The following is an 18,865-nucleotide window of genomic DNA, read 5'->3' on the forward strand; positions in this document are numbered from 1 at the left end:
GAGCCATCTCTGTGGGCCCCGCTGTGAATAATGTGCATTAAAAAATTGTATCTTTACCACAGGACATGGGTTTGTCAACTGAAATCAAAGTTTTTGACCTTGACCTTTGACCTATGAAGTTGTAAATAAATTATGACACACCCTTTGGTGTTGGTTTATAAACATGTCAAGTATAAACTTTGAAATGATAAAGGTTCTCAAGATATAGAGCGGACACGATCTTTACCATAGGACATGGGGTTGTCAACTGAAACCAAAGTTTTTGACCTTGACCTTTGACCTAGGAAGTTGCACATAAATTATGACACACCCTTTGGTGTTGGTTTATATACATGTCAAGTATAAACTTTGAAATGATAACGGTTCTCAAGATATAGAGCGGACACAATCTTTACCATAGGACATGGGGTTGTCAACTGAAACCAAAGTTTTTGACCTTGAACTATGCCCTAGGCAGTCGTTCATAAATTATGACACACCCTCTGGTGTTGGTTCATATACATGTCAAGTATAAACTTTGAAATCATAACGGTTCTCAAGATATAGAGCGGACACGATCTTCACCACAGGACACAGGGTTGTCAACTGAAACCAAAGTTTTTTTACCTTGACCTTTGACCTAGGAAGTTGTACATACATCATGACACGCCCTCTGGTGGTGGTTAATAAACATGTAAAGTATAAAGTATGAAATCATAATGGTTCTCTAGATATGGAGCGGACACAAAGTGTTACGGACGGACGGACAGACGGACGGACGGACAGACTGATCACTATAGGGGACCGCCTTTGGCGGGACCCTAATGATAGAGATATAAAAATCATATTGCGGATATATGGGATTATTTTTTGTCAGTGTATCTAATAGTTTTGTATCAGAAATTAAACACATCAGATCCCTCATTTTCCATACTGATAATTTACAACAAGAGATTTTCAATCCTTATATCTACACGAAAATTGTATGACACCAGGAAATATAAAACAACTTACGACAATTCAAGACCCTCATAGGGAGTCACGGTTGTTCACCCCCCCCCCCCCCCCCCCCTTTCCCTGGTCATCAACCATCAACACCAGAAAACTTACGTAATCTTTCTAAGACTGCAGGCAGAGTATTTTCCGTTCCTCTGATTCTGTACGACGACAAATTCCACCTCATCCCCAGTCTGTATCTCCACTCCGTCATGTACCTCCGTCATGTGGAAAAACAACTTCTTTCCATCCTCTTTCTCATAATTCAGGAAACCAAACTGTGAAAATGATGTCATGATCATAATTAACAAGTCAAGAAATTTATATAATTGAATATCTGCAATCATCAGTTAATTGTCACAAATAAAATTTTCTTGTGGTCCCATTGTTTTAGACTACTACAGCAGCTAAACATATATCTTTTGCTGTTATTAAGAATAATTAAGATGGTTAACCATTTGTATGATCCTTAATAATGCAAACAATAAATGATTTTTAGAAGCTAATATATATCCTGATATGATTTTTCCTCTTCTGTTTTTTGTTTTCATGATCTTGAAAATGTTTAAAGATTTGGCTGCTCTAACTTTTCTTTATGTCAGTGTTCTGTCCAGATTTTGCATATGATGACAACACTCATTTTGATTGATTTTAACCAGTGAAAATTCTGCCACTGGGTGTATTTTTTTCTTCACTAAAAACAATAGAATATGATGATGTAATTAACTCAAGAAGGTTGGCGCTTGTTAAAACGTTTAAACTTGCTGCATTTGTTTGCATCTGTCCAAAGTCAAGAACCTGTTGTTTTGTGGTTGTCATTTGTCGATATGGTTCATAAATGTTTCTCTTTTTTCTTATTTATAGAAAAGATCAAAATGATTTTACAAATTGTGACTTGGATGGAGAGTTGTCTACCACATCTTCCTGTATCAATAGACTATACATGATCAACAAGAAAACAAATATTTCATTGTCATCATATAAATTGTATCATTAGAGATCTTTCTGATTGCCTTTCTAAATTTTACATTTTCAGAAAAAAAACTTTTTTTCAAAAATTTCAGATTAATAATAATAATATAAAATTATGCAGTTTTTATCAACAATAATAAAAACTGTATGAAATTCATAGTTAAACTTACCTGTCCTTTTACAGAATCAACCTTAGATCTGATGAACTTTCTGATAGCACTAATATTAACTGCTCTAGTTTGATTATTTGACTTGTTCAAAGCCAGGTTAAACTTTACAGAATCCCCTTTCTGTAGGAAATCCCTTTTATCTGCTAGACTTGTTATTCCATAGGGATATACCTCAGGTTCTGTGTCTTCTACTAAAATAGACAAGTATTCATCAATTTAGTAGTAAGTAATGATCTGGAGTTTTTTCACAACAAATAAAATGTGAAGAATAGCTGACAAGGTAGTCAAGGTACTTGGTACTATTAAACATTCTTACTGATGAAAATGGGGAAATGATTAATTTAATTTGTAAATTTTATTGTAATATTGGTTTAAAAAACATGGAAATCCAGCATTTTATTTTCTCTTAAGATCCAAATTTTAAAAGGAAATATTTTGTTAACTAAAACAAAAAGATGAATTCTTAAAGAAAAAAATGTGTAATGAAATTCTACCCTTGGCCTTTTAGCATCATGGTAATGTTATGCAACATTTCTTTAATGTGATGCTATCTGAATTGATTTTCTTATAGGATATGTTATGAATGTGATGCTTTAATTTTTAGAAACAAGATGGTATTTCAAGGTTCCATGTTTTTCAAGGTTCCATGTTTACCAGAATGTTAAATGAAATATCTTAATAGAACATTTACTACAGTTCATAATATATTCATATTAACCATGTGTTAAAAAAGATATTGAAAATAGTGATGTAATATACCTTCAACATTAAAAGGTTGTACAAGTCCACAGTATTCTTCTTGATCAGGATTGACAATTCTCATTGGTCGCAATACTTTCCCCTGCTGCTGACCTTTATCACGAAGAATTTCCTGTAATTCAAATCAATCATCATAACTATTGGCAGTCAAACTTATTTTGATGGATTGATTGGTGTTTAACACCACTGTCAGTACTATTGTGCTACTTAGTGGCAGTCAGTTTTTAATGGTGCAAGGAGCTGGATTGTCTGGAAAAAAAACCACCTTCCTTTGGAAAGAAAACTGACATTCCTAGTCGATTACTATTGGAATCTAGTGCATTTACCACTAGTGGGATTTGAACTCACAACCTCAAAGTTTACAAGCTAGCGATACAGTAGTTTGACTACTTATACCACTGGCAAAAAATGCTTGTTAAACCAGTTGCTTATGACTTTTATCCTTGTAATATACATTGTAACAAGCATGCCCACTAGCTCTACTTGGCCAAATGGACTATCTAGAAGTTTTGACAAATCCAAGCTCTGTCCAACATTCATAAGGTGTTCTAGAATAAATGCATTTACGTTGAATGAATTTTTTATTGGAACATTAAAACAGCCTGCTAAATTTTTAGACTTGAGGAAGCATGAATTCTCTATCAAAAACTTCAAAAGACTTTTAAGTGGAATGGTTACCATTGGCAGTTAGAATATATTTTGAACCTGCATATCTTTGATGGAATATTTACTGTTGACATTTTATGTATAGTTTGGACATGTGCATTTGAGATTGTTTATGTATATTTTCTGCATACATCTTGTGTAAAAAAAAATTATTTGCAGTATGTGTGAATATTTATTAAAGCATATTTACCTCAGTTGGAATGGTTCCTTTTGGCAGTTTGAATATATTTTCAGCACTGTGTTTGGCACTTTTTCTGCAGAGTGTATATTCAACTTCATCACCAAGATCAAGGTCGTTTGGATCCCCCTCATAGGAGCTGTAAAAGAAAGTTGTCTTTTTTTAATCAAACTCATTTTTAATTTGATAAAAAAAACAATTCTATTGAATCAAAATTTCTATGCATTTCGCGTTCAAAACAGTTATAAATTTCTATCCAAGTCAGGACCCTCATCAATGGTGGTCTACAGGCATTGAATATTTTTGTTATTTGGAAAATTTGTTGTTGATGAAATACTTTGATAGTTTCAGTTGATTTATGTTATTTTTGGATCAATTTAGAGCTTGATTAAAGGTATGAACACACATCCGTCATTGAAAACAGTTTGTTGACCTATAAATGTCTTTTGGTTGTGTTGACATGTTGCTGTCTCAATGTCTTATACCCCACATCTCCATGTATTTCTGTGACATGCTGACGTACTTTAAGTGAAAGAAGGTTTCTTTTTCATGATCAGAGTTTTCAATAAATTCATAATTATCTTTCAACACTGACTTACCTAAAGTGAAAGAAGACTTCTTTTTCATGATCAGAGTTTTCAATAAATCCATAATTATCTTTCAACGTGGCAATGAATCCCTGGCACTTGTTGTTAAGGTTACGTAAAACCACTCTCACGTTTACACCTGTTCTTGTTTTAGTTGATTTAACTTCACCGAGATTGAATTCCACCTGAAATTTTAAATATTTTTGATTGGTTAAGACATAAGATATAACATGGTTGAGATATAACATGATATATGAGATATAATGGTTTAGATATGAGAAATAACATGGCTTAGATATGAGAAATAACATGGTTGAGATACGAGAAGTAACATGAAAGAGATATGAAAAATAACAAGGTTGAAATACGAAAAAAATAACATGGTTTAGATATGAGAATTTGTATGGTAAAGATATGAGCCAGCAAGAATGACAAAGAAATAAAAGACTTATGAAGGTAAATTTTCAAGGCATGCCTCAAAGAATTGAAAATCTTACCAGAGAGTGTCTTAAATATTTTTTCATTGTTTGATTCTTTGTCTTACCATTTCAAAGTTCATGCTGGAGCAAAAATAGAATCATCATATTTTGAGGTTAATTCTGTTCACAGATGTTCTAATGACTTAATTATTTTGAGCTTGTCTGACTTAGTAGCTTGATTTTTTTTGGGCTGAATATCCACAATTTTACTTTACCTAAATTTATTAAATCCATCTTAAACTAACTTACTACAAATATCTAGTTAAATCATTGCTGTTTAAATCTTCAAACTCAAAGATTTTACATAGGAAACTTCTCTTTAAACACATTTTTAATACTTATATCTTGTAACAAACAGATATGGTCTTGCTTGTGTGGATTATTATTACTTATTTGACAAATTCTTTTTTTAATTTTTCAAATCTTTTGTGACAATTGATTTAACCAATATTTGTCTACTCACAAATATCATGAAAAAATGAATCCCTCAAGAAAATCAGTTGGTTAACAGTATTTAGAATTTTCATTTCTTGAAACTTGTAAATCACATAATTCCTTACCTTATCTCCATATCTAGGAGCATTTTTCATTTCTAAAACATCTTTGATTGTGTAAGAAATTTTCTGAATTTTTTCATCAAAATCAAATACTATAATTCCAGTTTCAGCTTCCTTTATTTTACCTGAAATAATTCATAGGTATAGTAAACAAAATAACAGAAAAACATTATAGAAAAGTATTTCAATATAATCCATGTTAATGCATTTGTGGTGATGTGTTTGCTTATTGTGTCCATACTTGGTTGCTATTTAACTTTTTGATTATTTCCATATTACATATTCATGATATTTTTCTATCAACTAAAGTCGTTTAAAATTTAAATGCTTACAATATAAGTTTGTTAAAAGTATCCCATTTGCTGAATTGGATTTTTTATGGTAGTTAATGTCAAAATAAAAATAGCTTCACCATGAGCGCATAATACGCTGGTCAGTTTTCCAATGAATAAAACCCCATATATGTATATATAATTGATCTAAATAACAGCACAACAATGTTAGATCCGTAAATTTGCAGCAACAAATTTTTGTTCATCCATGGTCAGGATTCAAACTCATGCTATTATGCATATATATGTTATCACATCTAATATTTTGTATCATGCTTTTAATTTCTCTGTAACCTATGAACTTGCATGGTTTTAGGAGAATGAACTTAACTACTGTGGATTCATTTATTTTCGTGGGTACCAATTTTCGTGGATTGATGTAAACTTGCATATTCGTGGATATTTAATAAATTTTTTGTTTTGGCAAATTCTGCATACATTCCTTTAGAAAATATGTAATTCGTTGAACATTTAATTCCTGGTTCCCCTGTAACCACGTAATCCAAGAAAATTGGTATCCAACAAATATTTATGAATCCACAGTTTCTAACAGTTAGCATGTTGAATTTGATGATAAGTATTTACCTGGACTTTTATGGGCATTAGGTTCTTTATCAACAGTTCCAATGTATTTTTCTGGATGGATGACTAGAAATGATACACTTCCTTTAGATAAATATTTGATTCGGATAGCCATAAGTTTGTTACCATTTGATGCTGAAGGATCCTGAAACAAAAGATCAACTTTTAGTTTACAACATTAATCATTGATGTGTTCAATGATTTTTTTATTTCATTGTAATGTAATTTTGGATGTAAAGAGTCTTTTGATTGGCTGACAGTGTTTTGTATATCAGCTCATAGACGTAATGTTGTCATGTGACTGAGACGTCAACAATTTTTCATGATTTACTCGGCTTTAAATGGAATTTTATAAATTGATTCAGATAATTTCCATAAGAATCACCAGCATTCTGCCAGAGAAACTTATGTTTACTAGAGTCTCTAGTCTAGAGATCTATTTTCTGTGAAGTCCTTCTAACAAATAAGTAACGAGAACAAAAAACAAGTAGTAAGTTAGCTTGGATCATTTTGGATATGCCTTTTACAAAAAAATTGTCATTTTGGCTTCAATAACTTTATGTCTTCAATATATACTGAGCCAAAAAAGTTTTATAGCAACAAAAAAATGAAATTTTATTTTATTACCAAATCATAACAAAATATAATTTTGATAATATAAAAATGGAATTATGACATGTCAGTAACAACACGAATGTTTAACACTCATATTCATTAGGATATTTTTTGTATGGAGCGCGGGAGGGTCAAAATGCGGAAATGAGCATAGTGTTATTAAAAATCAATTTCCCGGCCATGCTCTAAGTGCATCAATGAAGAATTGGAAGGCACACCAGCAGCTGCCCTTAGTCAATGCACTTCTCTTGTGGCCAGAAAAAACGTGTTGACGTAAAGCGAAGGTAACCCTCCTCCCTCGTTGATGCTTGTTTTAGTTTACGACATATCGACCTATCCTGTGCAGTTGCAATTTGTTGATATCTGTTTGTTAGTCTCTAAACTGTTGACTTATGCACATTAAATTGAGCCACAACGTCAGCAACACTCATGCCAGCATCAACCATTTTGAGAGCCATCTGACGGTCATTTTCGGAGAGGCCTAGTTGACGCCCCATGCAATTTTTTCAAACTTTTATGTGTTTTTCTTACCAATGGTGTGTTTCTGAACGTTGGTGCCAAACAAAATTTAAATTTTGTTTTAAAAGTACAGGTACAGAAGGTAAAACTTCAATTACACGTGCAAAGCTGAAATGGCGCAAAATCAATCACCAGGACAAAAGTACGACTGTTTAAAATTACAGGTAAAACTAAGGATTATATCAATGATGTTTAATAAAAAAAAAATCCAGAAACAACATCAATCAAATTTGAAAAAAAAGTGTTGCTAAACTTTTTTGGCTCAGTATAGTATGTACCTAGACTAACTATAGTGTGTGATAACATTGTGTGAGGGAATAGGACGTTTGATGTACCACTGTTCACTCCAGTGCAATTTATGACAATACCACTGCATCAATCAGAATTATTTTTTTTGCAGTGTTTTAAGAAATGATTTTGCTTTGTTGTCGCGTATTATTTGTGAAACATACAATGTTTTAAAAAGGCGAATTTTCTTTATAAAGTCAATGATTATGTTGACTTTTGAAGGCCAAACTTTCTACAGCCTTAAATACGCTAATGAAAGATCCAAAAACTATACCAATACATAATGACATGATTATGAAATTATAACAAATCTATTGGTTAACAAATTTTTACTCGTTATTGCAAAATAGTGAACTTAATATATCTGACATTTTCTCCCTACCCAGTTTACCCCTATACATTTTTATGATGTGGACTGGTCATTGTTATTGAATCGTAGGCAATTTGATTGGATTAAGTTGTTATTAGTTTACCTTCAAACTTGTTTATGCTTTTCATACATGACTATTGATTAATTAGAACGTGCATGAATGTGACCGGTAACTAAAATGACCTTCAAACTGGACACTGGACGAGTCAATATTATGTTTTATCAATGAAAGTTAAGGTATGAAAGGTAAGAATTGCCACTTATTCGATTTTCACAAAATTTTCGGAATATACAGTTGGAAAGGTTATTTTTTAAAAGCCTATTGTGAAGAGTAAAGAGAAAGTTTACAAATAATACGTTTTGTTCCATTAAACAAGTCATTTTCGTAAGAGAAATACCGAAATATATTTTACGCACGACTACGGCAGGTAAAATTATTATTTATCATAACAAAAAAAAGCATTTTTCAGTCTCATTGGAATATGTTGATTACAATTAATCCCAAACTTAAGAAGTAAGTAACTAAAGTCAAAATATGTCCGATCTGCCTATTTCTGCACATCAAAAGTCAATACGATCGTTTTAAAGTCAATTTCGTCTACCTCACAAAATCTTGTTAGGCACTATAGTAAATGACATCATAAGTGAAGAAATTTTATTGTGAAAGATTTCTACAAGTACGTCTTGAACAATGCAGTAGCTAGACTAACTGGTAAATGACATCATGAAGATATACCTATGTGAAGAAATTTCATGGTGAAAGACATATCCGAAGATTTATACAAGTTAGTTTAAAAACAATGCTATAACTTGTACCTGTGTTACTGTAAATTCTACTTCTTCGTTAGTTTTGACTTCTTTTTTTGGATCCAGTAATTCACTGAAGTGGAAAAACATCCTTGCTTCTCGCTCAGTACATTGTATAAATCCATATCCATCTTTTAAATTTGTAATCACACCCTGAAAAAGCCATTCAATTGTTTTAATTATAATCTGTTTTTACATATCAAACAAATTTTACATTTTCTGCACTAACAAAAAGCAATAGTCAAAATCAGCACTTGCCACTGTGTCTTTATTAAAGGATCACACAGTATTTTTTTATAAACAGATGCCATCTGAACAAAGACGGATACGTCATTACTTTCTGAATCCTAAAGGTGCATGGATTGTATGATAGCATGCACTATTTCTAAATATAACTATATTACACATCATAAAATATAGATCCTGCTCAATGCTTAAAGACTAAATAGGGAAAATTTACTTCTTTTATGGCATTGGTACAGCAAAGTGCGAAAAGCAAACGAGTTCAGATTAGCAATTATAATCTGTTTTTCGCTATTTTACCTGTAATGACGTTGTTAATTTCTCTAACTACTGCACCTGTTCCCTTAGTTTCTAGCGATAATTTTTCATATCAATCAACTCTGTTGAGAAAGCATATTATCTGTTCTAGCAAGATCAAAGGAAAATTTCGTAAAATAGCAATAAAATATTTTTATTTTTAAAAACAAATACAACAAGTGAAACTGCGAGCTACTGCTCACTGATGATACCCCCGCCGCAAGTGGATAATATAAATAGTGTAAAAATATGCAAGTGTTCGGTAAACAGGAAGTTGTCGAGTGATGAATCTGAAAACGCATCACACAGTAAAGCTGACTTATATAAATCCTGAAACCAAATTTCAGAAATCATTGTATTGTAGTTCCTGAGAAAAATGTGACGAAAATTTTCAACTTGGCTATCATGTGTAAAATGATACAAGTGTTCGGTAAACAGGAAGTTGTCGAGTGATGAATCTGAAAACGCATCACACGGTAAAGCTGACTTATATAAATCCTGAAACCAAATTTCAGAAATCCTTGTATTGTAGTTCCTGAGAAAAATGTGACGAAAATTTTCAATTTGGCTATCATGTGTAAAATCATACAAGTGTTCGGTAAACAGGAAGTTTTCAAGTGATGAATCTGAAAACGCATCACACGGTATGGCTGACATATATAAATGTTGATACCAAATTACAGAAAGGGTGGATGTGTAGTTCCTGAGAAAAATGTGACGAAAGTTTTGTGGGACGGACTGACTGACTGACAGACGGACTGATGGACGGACGGACTGATGGACGGACGGACGGACTGACAGACAGAGGTAAAACAGTATACCCCCCCCTTTTTTAAAGCGGGGGTATAATCAAAGGTACAGAGAACGATACACAAAACAAACAACGAATTAAAACTTACTGTTTCCCTGTTCTCTTTATTGGCAGTAAATGATTCCTCCATTAATTTGATGTTTGTTGCTCGCTGAAGTTTATCTCGACGGTCCGTTGCTATGTTACATTCTACTACGTCACCTGACAACAAGGTGTAATCCCCACCCTGATCCTTGTCACCAAATGGAATTTCTACAGGTCTGTTAAAAAATCAAATTCATATTTATATCTTATGTATTTAGTGTTTATATCTTATGTATTTAGTGTTTATATCTTATGTATTTCATGTTTGGTAATTTTTAAACTGTACCAGTGTCTCTGATGATCGCTAAAACTTTTTTTTTTTTGTATAAATTTCAAGATTGTGATAGTTTTATAATTTCAATAAATTGACATGATTCATTTTACATGGTGATCATACTAATGAAGGATCTCTGTTATCCGAAATATCTAACATTTGTTAATTGTATTGTTATTTTTTTGGTGATGTACCCTTTTAGACTTGTTATATATTATATTTTGTAGTGTACTGTATCATAATTATATGATCCATTGCCCCGAGAGATTTATTGTTGGCTATTATTCAGTCATAAATATTTTTGTGTATTTAGTGTATATATATGTTTTATTTCATAGAAATGAAAGTAAAAGACAAGATTTTTTAAAACTACATGCCTGCACATCTACACATCTGTTTTTTTTAAAAGACCATAATTAATAGAATAAAAATCCTTAATGACTACTCACAGGTTTTTGTAACCAACTAATTTTTAATGATAGAGTATTAACCAAAAGAGAAGTATGAAATATTTTACCCCTTGGCAGATTCATAAGAGATTCGTCCCCCTAGAGGATCACTTTGTCGGCGACTATTTTTAAGAGTTCTCTGGACTGAGCCTTGTATTTTGTTGACACTTATGTCCTCAAATATAACAGTTCCAATGGGTACACTTTGAATATTTACTGCGACTTCCTTTGTCTGAAAAATAAATAAACCGGTTTAAAAAGGTAAACTTTGAATATTTACCGTCACTTCCTGTGTCAATTAAGTCTATAGATGTATCAAAGATGCTTTAACTTCCAACAAGTTTTTTTAAACATTTTCAGGACTAACAAAAGTCATCTTAATTTCTATGCTTGGCCTGAAGATAAACTGATGTTACATTTACTTCAAAAGGTCAACTGAAGTTTATTTTTTTACATCAACAATTATGTTTTAATAGGACAGCTATAAAAAATCCTTTTGAATGTGCTCCTTATTAGCAGGAGGAAGTTACAGAACAGAAGAAGCTAATCATAATTCAAATTGAACTTACATTTCTATTTTGAACATCAAAGTCAACATCATCCCCTAGATTTAGTTTGTTGATATCACCTTTATATTCACTGTAGTGGAAAAAGATCTCCTTGACCACATCAGCTCGTTCGATAAAACCAAAAGAATCTTTCAAAGAGCAGACAACTCCTTGTACTTTACAACTGACTGGTTCAATCTGTCTTGCATGTAAGTTACCGTTCCTGGAAAAAGAAATCAGTTTAATTGTTAGCTTTACATGTGATATTCTTCTAAATGCTTGTTAATGACTTATGAATCATGTTTGACAAGAAACTGTTACTATGGATATTTTTTCACATCAATCAAATTCTTTGCAATTTTTTTCAAATAAATTTTTGAATATAAAATTAGACTATTTCTTCTCATTATGAAATAGTTACACCAAAATAATGCTAGATGATAAAACAAACATGATGTTCAGTGGTTGTCATTTGTTTATGTGGTTCATATATGTTTCTTGTTTCTCATGTTTTATATAGATTGGACAGTTGATTTTCCTGTTTGAATTGTTTTACACTTGTCATTTTTGGAGCCCTTTATAGCTTGCTCTTTAATATGAGCCAAGGCTCCCTGTCAATGATAGTACATTGACCTATAACAATCCTACTTGATCATGTATTCTAATTGGCCGTTTCAGAATCTAAAGCATCATGGGTAATTTCATATGTTCGTACCCCAAAGTGAAAATAACGTTACGTCATTGGTTGAATTTCCATTGTTTTTAACGTTTTAAACCAATCAAAACGCTTTGGTGTACGCTTTTGAAAATATTACCCAGGATGCATTAGATTATGAAACGGCTAATTTGAACTCACCTATTTTTATTCTACTATACCTTTTATCAGTTGCTATATAAAACTGGACTTGATCTTGGGCTATTGGTTTAAAAGTCTTATCAATAACATCATCAGATCCATACGGTAAAAAGAAAACTTCTCCATTATGTTGGTAAGTTACCCTCCCAAGGCTGTCTTCTGACAGAGCATAACCCTGTAATTAGAAAAAAAATTAAAAAAAAAAAATTTTCATTATTATAAACTGTTGACACAGAGATATGTCTTATTTTTTTAAATTTTGATAGCAAAATGCAAATGTTGTAATTAAAACACCAATATTTTAACATGTTAAACTATGCAGAACATTCAAAGTTACTTAACCAAGACTGAAGGTGCAGTTCCAAATATCCTCCATGGAAATGAGAATTGAAAATGATAATACATCTGCATACCAAGTATCATTGGTATCTCTTAAACTAATCCAACCAGGCCACAATTAAAAAAATATTTTGGTTTGCCCAAACCCTACCCAAAGGTTGAGAGAGTGGGTAGGTAGGTAGGCATTTTCTTTTTCTTTCTTTTCAAGTATGGGGTGTTTATTAGTCTTCATGCCTTTCTGATAAAAAAAAAACTTCTTCAAATCAGGACAATAAAAGAATTTGAGTAGGCAGCTTTTTTCTGGGTAGGTAGGGTTTGGGCAAACAAATCTATTCTTTTTTATGGCCCCATGAAGTATATATGTAACCTATGCAAAACATTCAAAGTCGATCCATGACTGATGGGGTGGGCCAAATAGTCTTCATGGAAATCAGATGAGCCAATGCTAATACAACAGAATACCAAATACAAGAATCATTGACATACCACAAGTGGTACTGATAATCTGACCTAATCACAAATTAATACATGTAAACTAAGCATAAGTTGCAAAGTCAATATATAGACCATGACTTAAAGAATGGACCAAATAGTCTCCATGGAATTGAGATGCTAAGAAAACTGCATATCAAGTATAGTGGTCCTACCACTAGCAGTTCCCCACAAACTGAACTTATCACTAACTAATACATGGGGTGGTACTTCTCTACTTGTGGCTGAAAATACAAGTCTTACATTTTTGTTCTTTGTTGGCTTGGCTTCTTGTGCAATAGATCCTGTAAACTTCTCCTCACTCAAAACTTCATAAGATTGACTTCCAGAATTTAACAATACAATATGGCTTGCTACCGGTTTACCAGTCCTACGGTCATAGGTCATCTGGAACTCTACCGGGTCTGTTATATAGGAAAGTTATTATATCATTATATATATATATATATATATAATTTAAAAGTAAAAAACACAAAAAATCACATCATAAATCGAACATTGTTTCTGTTAGCGCTTTCACCGCATCTCCAGCGGTTCATCAGACAGAATTGTTATCGTTAATAGTAACGATTTTATTTATCAAAATATATATATATATATGTTTGTCCTATCAAATAATAGCTATGGTGACCATGTGATTTCAAAGACATTTTAGAATTAATGTTTCAATAGGAAAACAATTAAATATTCTGTACATGCCTGTTCAAATTCATTCAGAGGTTGTCATTGGATACTGTTAACTATTCTTGTTTTTTGTGTATTGCTAATCATAAATCAAGTCGTCGTGAATATGGGCTAAGGCAGGTCTTATGTGTTCACATTTGAATTGTTTCATATTTTGTTCATGTCATGTGGTTTGTAATAAAAGGTTGTCTCATTGGCAATCATACAGCATCGACTTAGGCTTTTAAATATTTTATTTACAGTAAATGTCTAGCATAAACTTCACAGAAGGAACACAGTACACTGTGTCTTTTTTTAAATCCGAAGTCAGATCAAGTTCTGTGCATTCAAAAAAACATTAGTAAGTGCTTTATTGTGATTTTTAAAGAATGGAAAAAACATTAAAATATAGGAAAATCTGCTTTAAGATAGATATGTGTATCAGATATCAGAATGCAAGTCCATATCATTGCCATACTAACTAATTTGCATTAATAAAAACCTCACAGTATTTTCTAAGAAAAACAGAACTTAATAAAGCTGCATAATTACTGAAAGCGAGCAGTGTGATGAATTATAATAAAGTTTAAAACAAGTGCTAACCTCCAATTTTAACCAAGTTAATATCATCTCCATATTCACTAAAATGAAAGAAGAGTCGTGAATCCCTTTCACAACACTGAATAAATCCATAGGAATGCTGAAAGTAAAACAGAACATGTTAGCGCTATAAAACCAGGTTCAATCCACCATTTTCTACATTTGAGAATGCCTGGACCAAGTAAGGAATATGACAGTTGTTGTCCATTCGTTTGATATGTTTTAACATTTGATTTTGCCATTTGATTAGGGACTTTCCGTTTTGAATTTTCCCCAGACATTTGTCAGAGTTCAGTATTTTTGTTATTTTACTTTTTACAAGCTGTTTATAAAACCTCATCTGAAAATTTCTTCCAAAATTAATAGATATAGGAAGATGTGGTGTGAGTGCCAATGAGACAACTCTCCATTCAAATAACAATTAAGCAAAGATTTAAACATGTGAAAGCTCTCTCACGGGCAAAACAACCAATAACTGAAAAATATAAGGGCATACACTAAACATTTTTTTTTATTATATTATGAATAAAAGCCTTTAAAGTTTTATTTAATTCACAATTATGATTTAAATATTGATTGTTGGTTGCTTAACATCCACCTGTAAATATTTAATGCATGTTCAGGACAGCACAATTATGAAACTATATATACTGACAAATTGCTTGATCTCAAAGATTTTTTTTCTATTTCCATGCGAAACCATTTCACCATAAATGTATCAATCAATTATTGTTAAGGTGGTACCCAACACTTGCACTAAAATTAATTTGGGTCGTTTAATTTTCTTAAAATTTTGACAAAGTATTTACTTTGACCCTTTTACAAAAATATAAAAATTTCAAAAAATTTGAACCAACCGTTTTATCAGAAAAATTACACTGGTTATATAGCAGTTTGACAAACACTTATTTTGATCATTGAGAAGCTTAATATTCTCTTAACAACACAACGTAATTAAAACGTTTAGCTGATTTTACAGAGTTATCTTCCTGTAGTGTTAGGTACCACCTTAAATGAATTCAAATATTTACCAAAAGCTTCTCAATAAATCCTGTTTCTCTCCCTACTCCATTGCTGTTGATGTGTGAATTGATCACTGGTGCTGTGGCTCTTTGAAATGACACGATTGCAGGATCTTGTGTGGACGGCTGGAAATTCTGATATAACAAAAACATATTTTATCAAATTTCTTGTACAGGTTATAGATCATGTAGATTTGACATGTTTTAAAAATGTTGTGGGTTTTTTTTGTGTTTATTTTAAAGTGAAATTCTTTTAACAGTGTAGTGTACTACTTTTAAGACAATTTTTTCAAAACTATAAAATTTATATTTTCTACCACTCAGACTCAAAATATGGACAATAATATGAATTAAAATTCAGTTTGATAGTTTCAGACATAATTTTTTTATCTTCTTCAACTCCACCAAATAATCACTTTAATTTACTTTAAAACTCCAAACCAAAATTTAAATGTAATTTCACCCAACCCTCTGCTATTCTACTTATTATTTTATATAAATGCATTATACATTTGGAATTTGTATGTAAAAAATGTACAAGTAACACATTTTCAATAATAGGAACTATATTTGTTTTCATCCAAAAAATCAAAAACTCTTCATAGATACCAGGATTGAAAGTTTTGCCAACTACTGCTAATCTATTCCCGAGGTTGAAAGTCCTATGTATTTGAAAAAATCAAAGTTTTGTAAGCAGTTAATTTATAATTATGACCACCAATGATATCAACAATAATTCATGTGAACACAGAAGTGCTGACTACTGGGCTTGTGATACCATCGGGAATAAAAACTCTACCTGCAGGCCAGTGACATTGACACAGTGGATGATAAATGTTTTCTTGGACCAAAATGAATCACTAATTTAAAATATACATGCCTTCCACTGAGGACTGTTCAACTTCTTTACAGCTGACATAGTTGTTTTGTTTCCTTGGGAGTTTCCTAGTCCTCAGAAGTGCAGTCTGTGCAGTTAAGTTCTTTTATGGGCTTTTGTTGTTTATTTCTTCCTTTGTTTGTTTTGGTTTTTTTCTCAGTTTCTGATGCTGGGTGGTACTACATCTATGGGCTAAAATATGAAAAAAAAGAATGTGATTTTTTTTGGGTTGGTTATTTGATTAAGTTTTATTTGTTTGGTAATAAAAAAGTATAACCTAATTATTTTCAAGCTGAACTCACCAATTTACTAAAGAAGATTTACATGTTAAACAGCCGAGATTGATGTTTTGTGCAAAACATGGTACAGTGTACATGTATATTAACCAAAATACATAAAAACTTGATTCCTGCCTCCTAACAGAAAAAATTGGGTACCAAGAAGGTAGGTGATTTTTTTTCTTTTATTATATTACTTTGGAAATGCACTTGTCATCTTGTATAATATTAATATTTGTGTGTTGATTTTGACAGATCTGAACTTCCAGAAAATATACAAAACGTTCTGGAAATTCAAGTCTGTAAAATTTTAATGAGTTCTGAGTAAACAATTATTCTAAACTATTCTAAAGTGAAGGAATGTCAGAAATCCAGGAAACCATTCATTGATATTCAATTCGCAACAGAAAAAACAAGTGTAACTGTGAGCAACTGCTCACTGATGATACCCCCGCCGCAAGTGGATAATGTTAAGTGTTCGGTAAACAGGAAGTTGCCGAGTGATGAATCTGAAAACGCATCACACAGTATAGCTGACTTATATAAACCCTGAAACCAAATTTCAGAAATCCTGGCATTGTAGTTCCTGAGAAAAATGCGACGAAAATTTTCAACTTGGCCATCATGTGTAAAATGATAGTAGTGTTCGGTAAACAGGAAGTTGTTGAGTGATGAATCTAAAAACGCATCACACGGTATAGCTGACTTATATAAATCCTGAAACCAAATTTCAGAAATCCTAGAATTACAGTTCCTGAGAAAAATGCGACGAAATAAAATGGTAAGTGTTCGGTAAACAGGAAGTTGTCGAGTGATGAATCTGAAAACGCATCACACGGTATAGCTGACTTATATCAAGTCTGAAACCAAATATCAGAAATCCTGGTAGTGCAGTTCCTGAGAAAAATGTGACGAAAAATTTTCAACTTGGCTATCAGGTGTAAAACTGATACAAGTGTTCGGTAAACAGGAAGTTGTCGAGTGATGAATCTGAAAACGCATCACACAGTATAGCTGTCTTATATCAAGCCTGAAACCAAATTTCAGAAATCCTGGTAGTGTAGTTCCTGAGAAAAATGTGACAAAAAATATTCATGGGACGGACGGACTGACTGACAGACTGATGGAAGGACAGACAGAGGTAAAACAGTATACCCCCCTTTTTTTCAAAGCGGGGGTATAATAACGACACCAAAGAAAGACATCACAGCAAATATTAAAATTGCCTTTTCACGTCAAAATTTTTAGGAACAAGTGTCTTCATGAAAGATGATGAGAATACACCTTACAGCTATTTCTCCGCCATTCCTGGACATCTCAAAGGTTACTGTAAAATGTTGAACTCATAATAGAATATATATCTGAAGCCACAATGGAAAAGCAATTGGTGTATGATTCTCAGGTCTATAGGCAGATATTTCTAAATAGCGATAAGGTGTATGATCCATGCCATGGGAAGTAGCCTGAAGGAGAACCTGTCCCTTGTATTAACTAAACTGGATGTAAATTATACTTTAATTAAATCGTAAAACACAGTTTATCAAACAAAACAATGTAAAGTCAGTCTATATATCATTGTAGAATGTTTTAAGTTCACAGTCTATTGATTTATTTAATTTGAAAAGAAGCCAAATAAAAGACCAATCCCCATTCCATGAGGATTTGGTTCTATAAAACACTGTTTAATAAATTTTTCAAATAAAGTGAGATATATATACAATTTTCGCCTAATAATAAAAATATATTGCGTAATTTTAAGGTTATGAATTTGTTAAAACCAGGTGCATGAATTTATTGCACTAAGTACGTATTGCGCAAATCCATCAGCTGACGTTGACGGTTTGAAAATACGGGTTTATGCACTACAAAGGACAACTAAAATACTAAAAATATAAACGTTGAATGTTTTTCTATTATTTCGTTTATGTTATTAATGAAACTTCCATCATAATTCACCATAATAAGTGAAATTTTACCCCAAATTTTGCACAGCACTGCAGCATAGCCGCCATCAAACTCTCGAACTCATTAATTTATTGAAATTTTAGAACTGAAAGATTATTTGTTCAGTTTTACAGAATTATTTACAGAATATTTTTAATGACAGATTTTGCATTAAAGAGAAATAAATAAACAAAAATGCAAAACATAAACATAACTTTTATTTTGTTTTAGA

At 32.0% G+C, this 18,865-nt stretch overlaps 1 protein-coding gene across 2 annotated transcripts in view; it reads right to left on the bottom strand.

The window, feature by feature from the left end:
• The window catches only part of LOC139491757 (cold shock domain-containing protein E1-like), a 20,709-nt gene extending 1,968 nt beyond the window's left edge, over positions 1 to 18,741 (bottom strand). Inside the window, exons 1-17 of one of the 2 annotated variants that reach the window (XM_071279602.1) lie at positions 18,666 to 18,741; positions 16,415 to 16,603; positions 15,544 to 15,669; positions 14,516 to 14,612; positions 13,493 to 13,653; positions 12,439 to 12,593; positions 11,584 to 11,785; positions 11,083 to 11,246; positions 10,296 to 10,467; positions 8,866 to 9,009; positions 6,261 to 6,402; positions 5,347 to 5,468; positions 4,320 to 4,492; positions 3,733 to 3,859; positions 2,877 to 2,988; positions 2,118 to 2,308; positions 1,090 to 1,253 (exon numbers count right to left, since the gene is read on the bottom strand). In XM_071279602.1, coding sequence (XP_071135703.1) covers positions 1,090 to 1,253; positions 2,118 to 2,308; positions 2,877 to 2,988; positions 3,733 to 3,859; positions 4,320 to 4,492; positions 5,347 to 5,468; positions 6,261 to 6,402; positions 8,866 to 9,009; positions 10,296 to 10,467; positions 11,083 to 11,246; positions 11,584 to 11,785; positions 12,439 to 12,593; positions 13,493 to 13,653; positions 14,516 to 14,612; positions 15,544 to 15,669; positions 16,415 to 16,453 — 2,291 coding nt within the window. In that variant the 5' untranslated portion in view covers positions 16,454 to 16,603; positions 18,666 to 18,741. The remainder of the gene's footprint in view (positions 1 to 1,089; positions 1,254 to 2,117; positions 2,309 to 2,876; positions 2,989 to 3,732; positions 3,860 to 4,319; positions 4,493 to 5,346; positions 5,469 to 6,260; positions 6,403 to 8,865; positions 9,010 to 10,295; positions 10,468 to 11,082; positions 11,247 to 11,583; positions 11,786 to 12,438; positions 12,594 to 13,492; positions 13,654 to 14,515; positions 14,613 to 15,543; positions 15,670 to 16,414; positions 16,604 to 18,665) is intronic. The other variant, XM_071279605.1, reaches the window with a different exon arrangement.
• Between the last annotated feature and the right edge of the window lie 124 nt (positions 18,742 to 18,865).

The sequence above is a fragment of the Mytilus edulis genome, chromosome 10, assembly GCF_963676685.1.
Source record: "Mytilus edulis chromosome 10, xbMytEdul2.2, whole genome shotgun sequence".
Taxonomy (NCBI): Eukaryota; Metazoa; Mollusca; class Bivalvia; order Mytilida; family Mytilidae; genus Mytilus; species Mytilus edulis.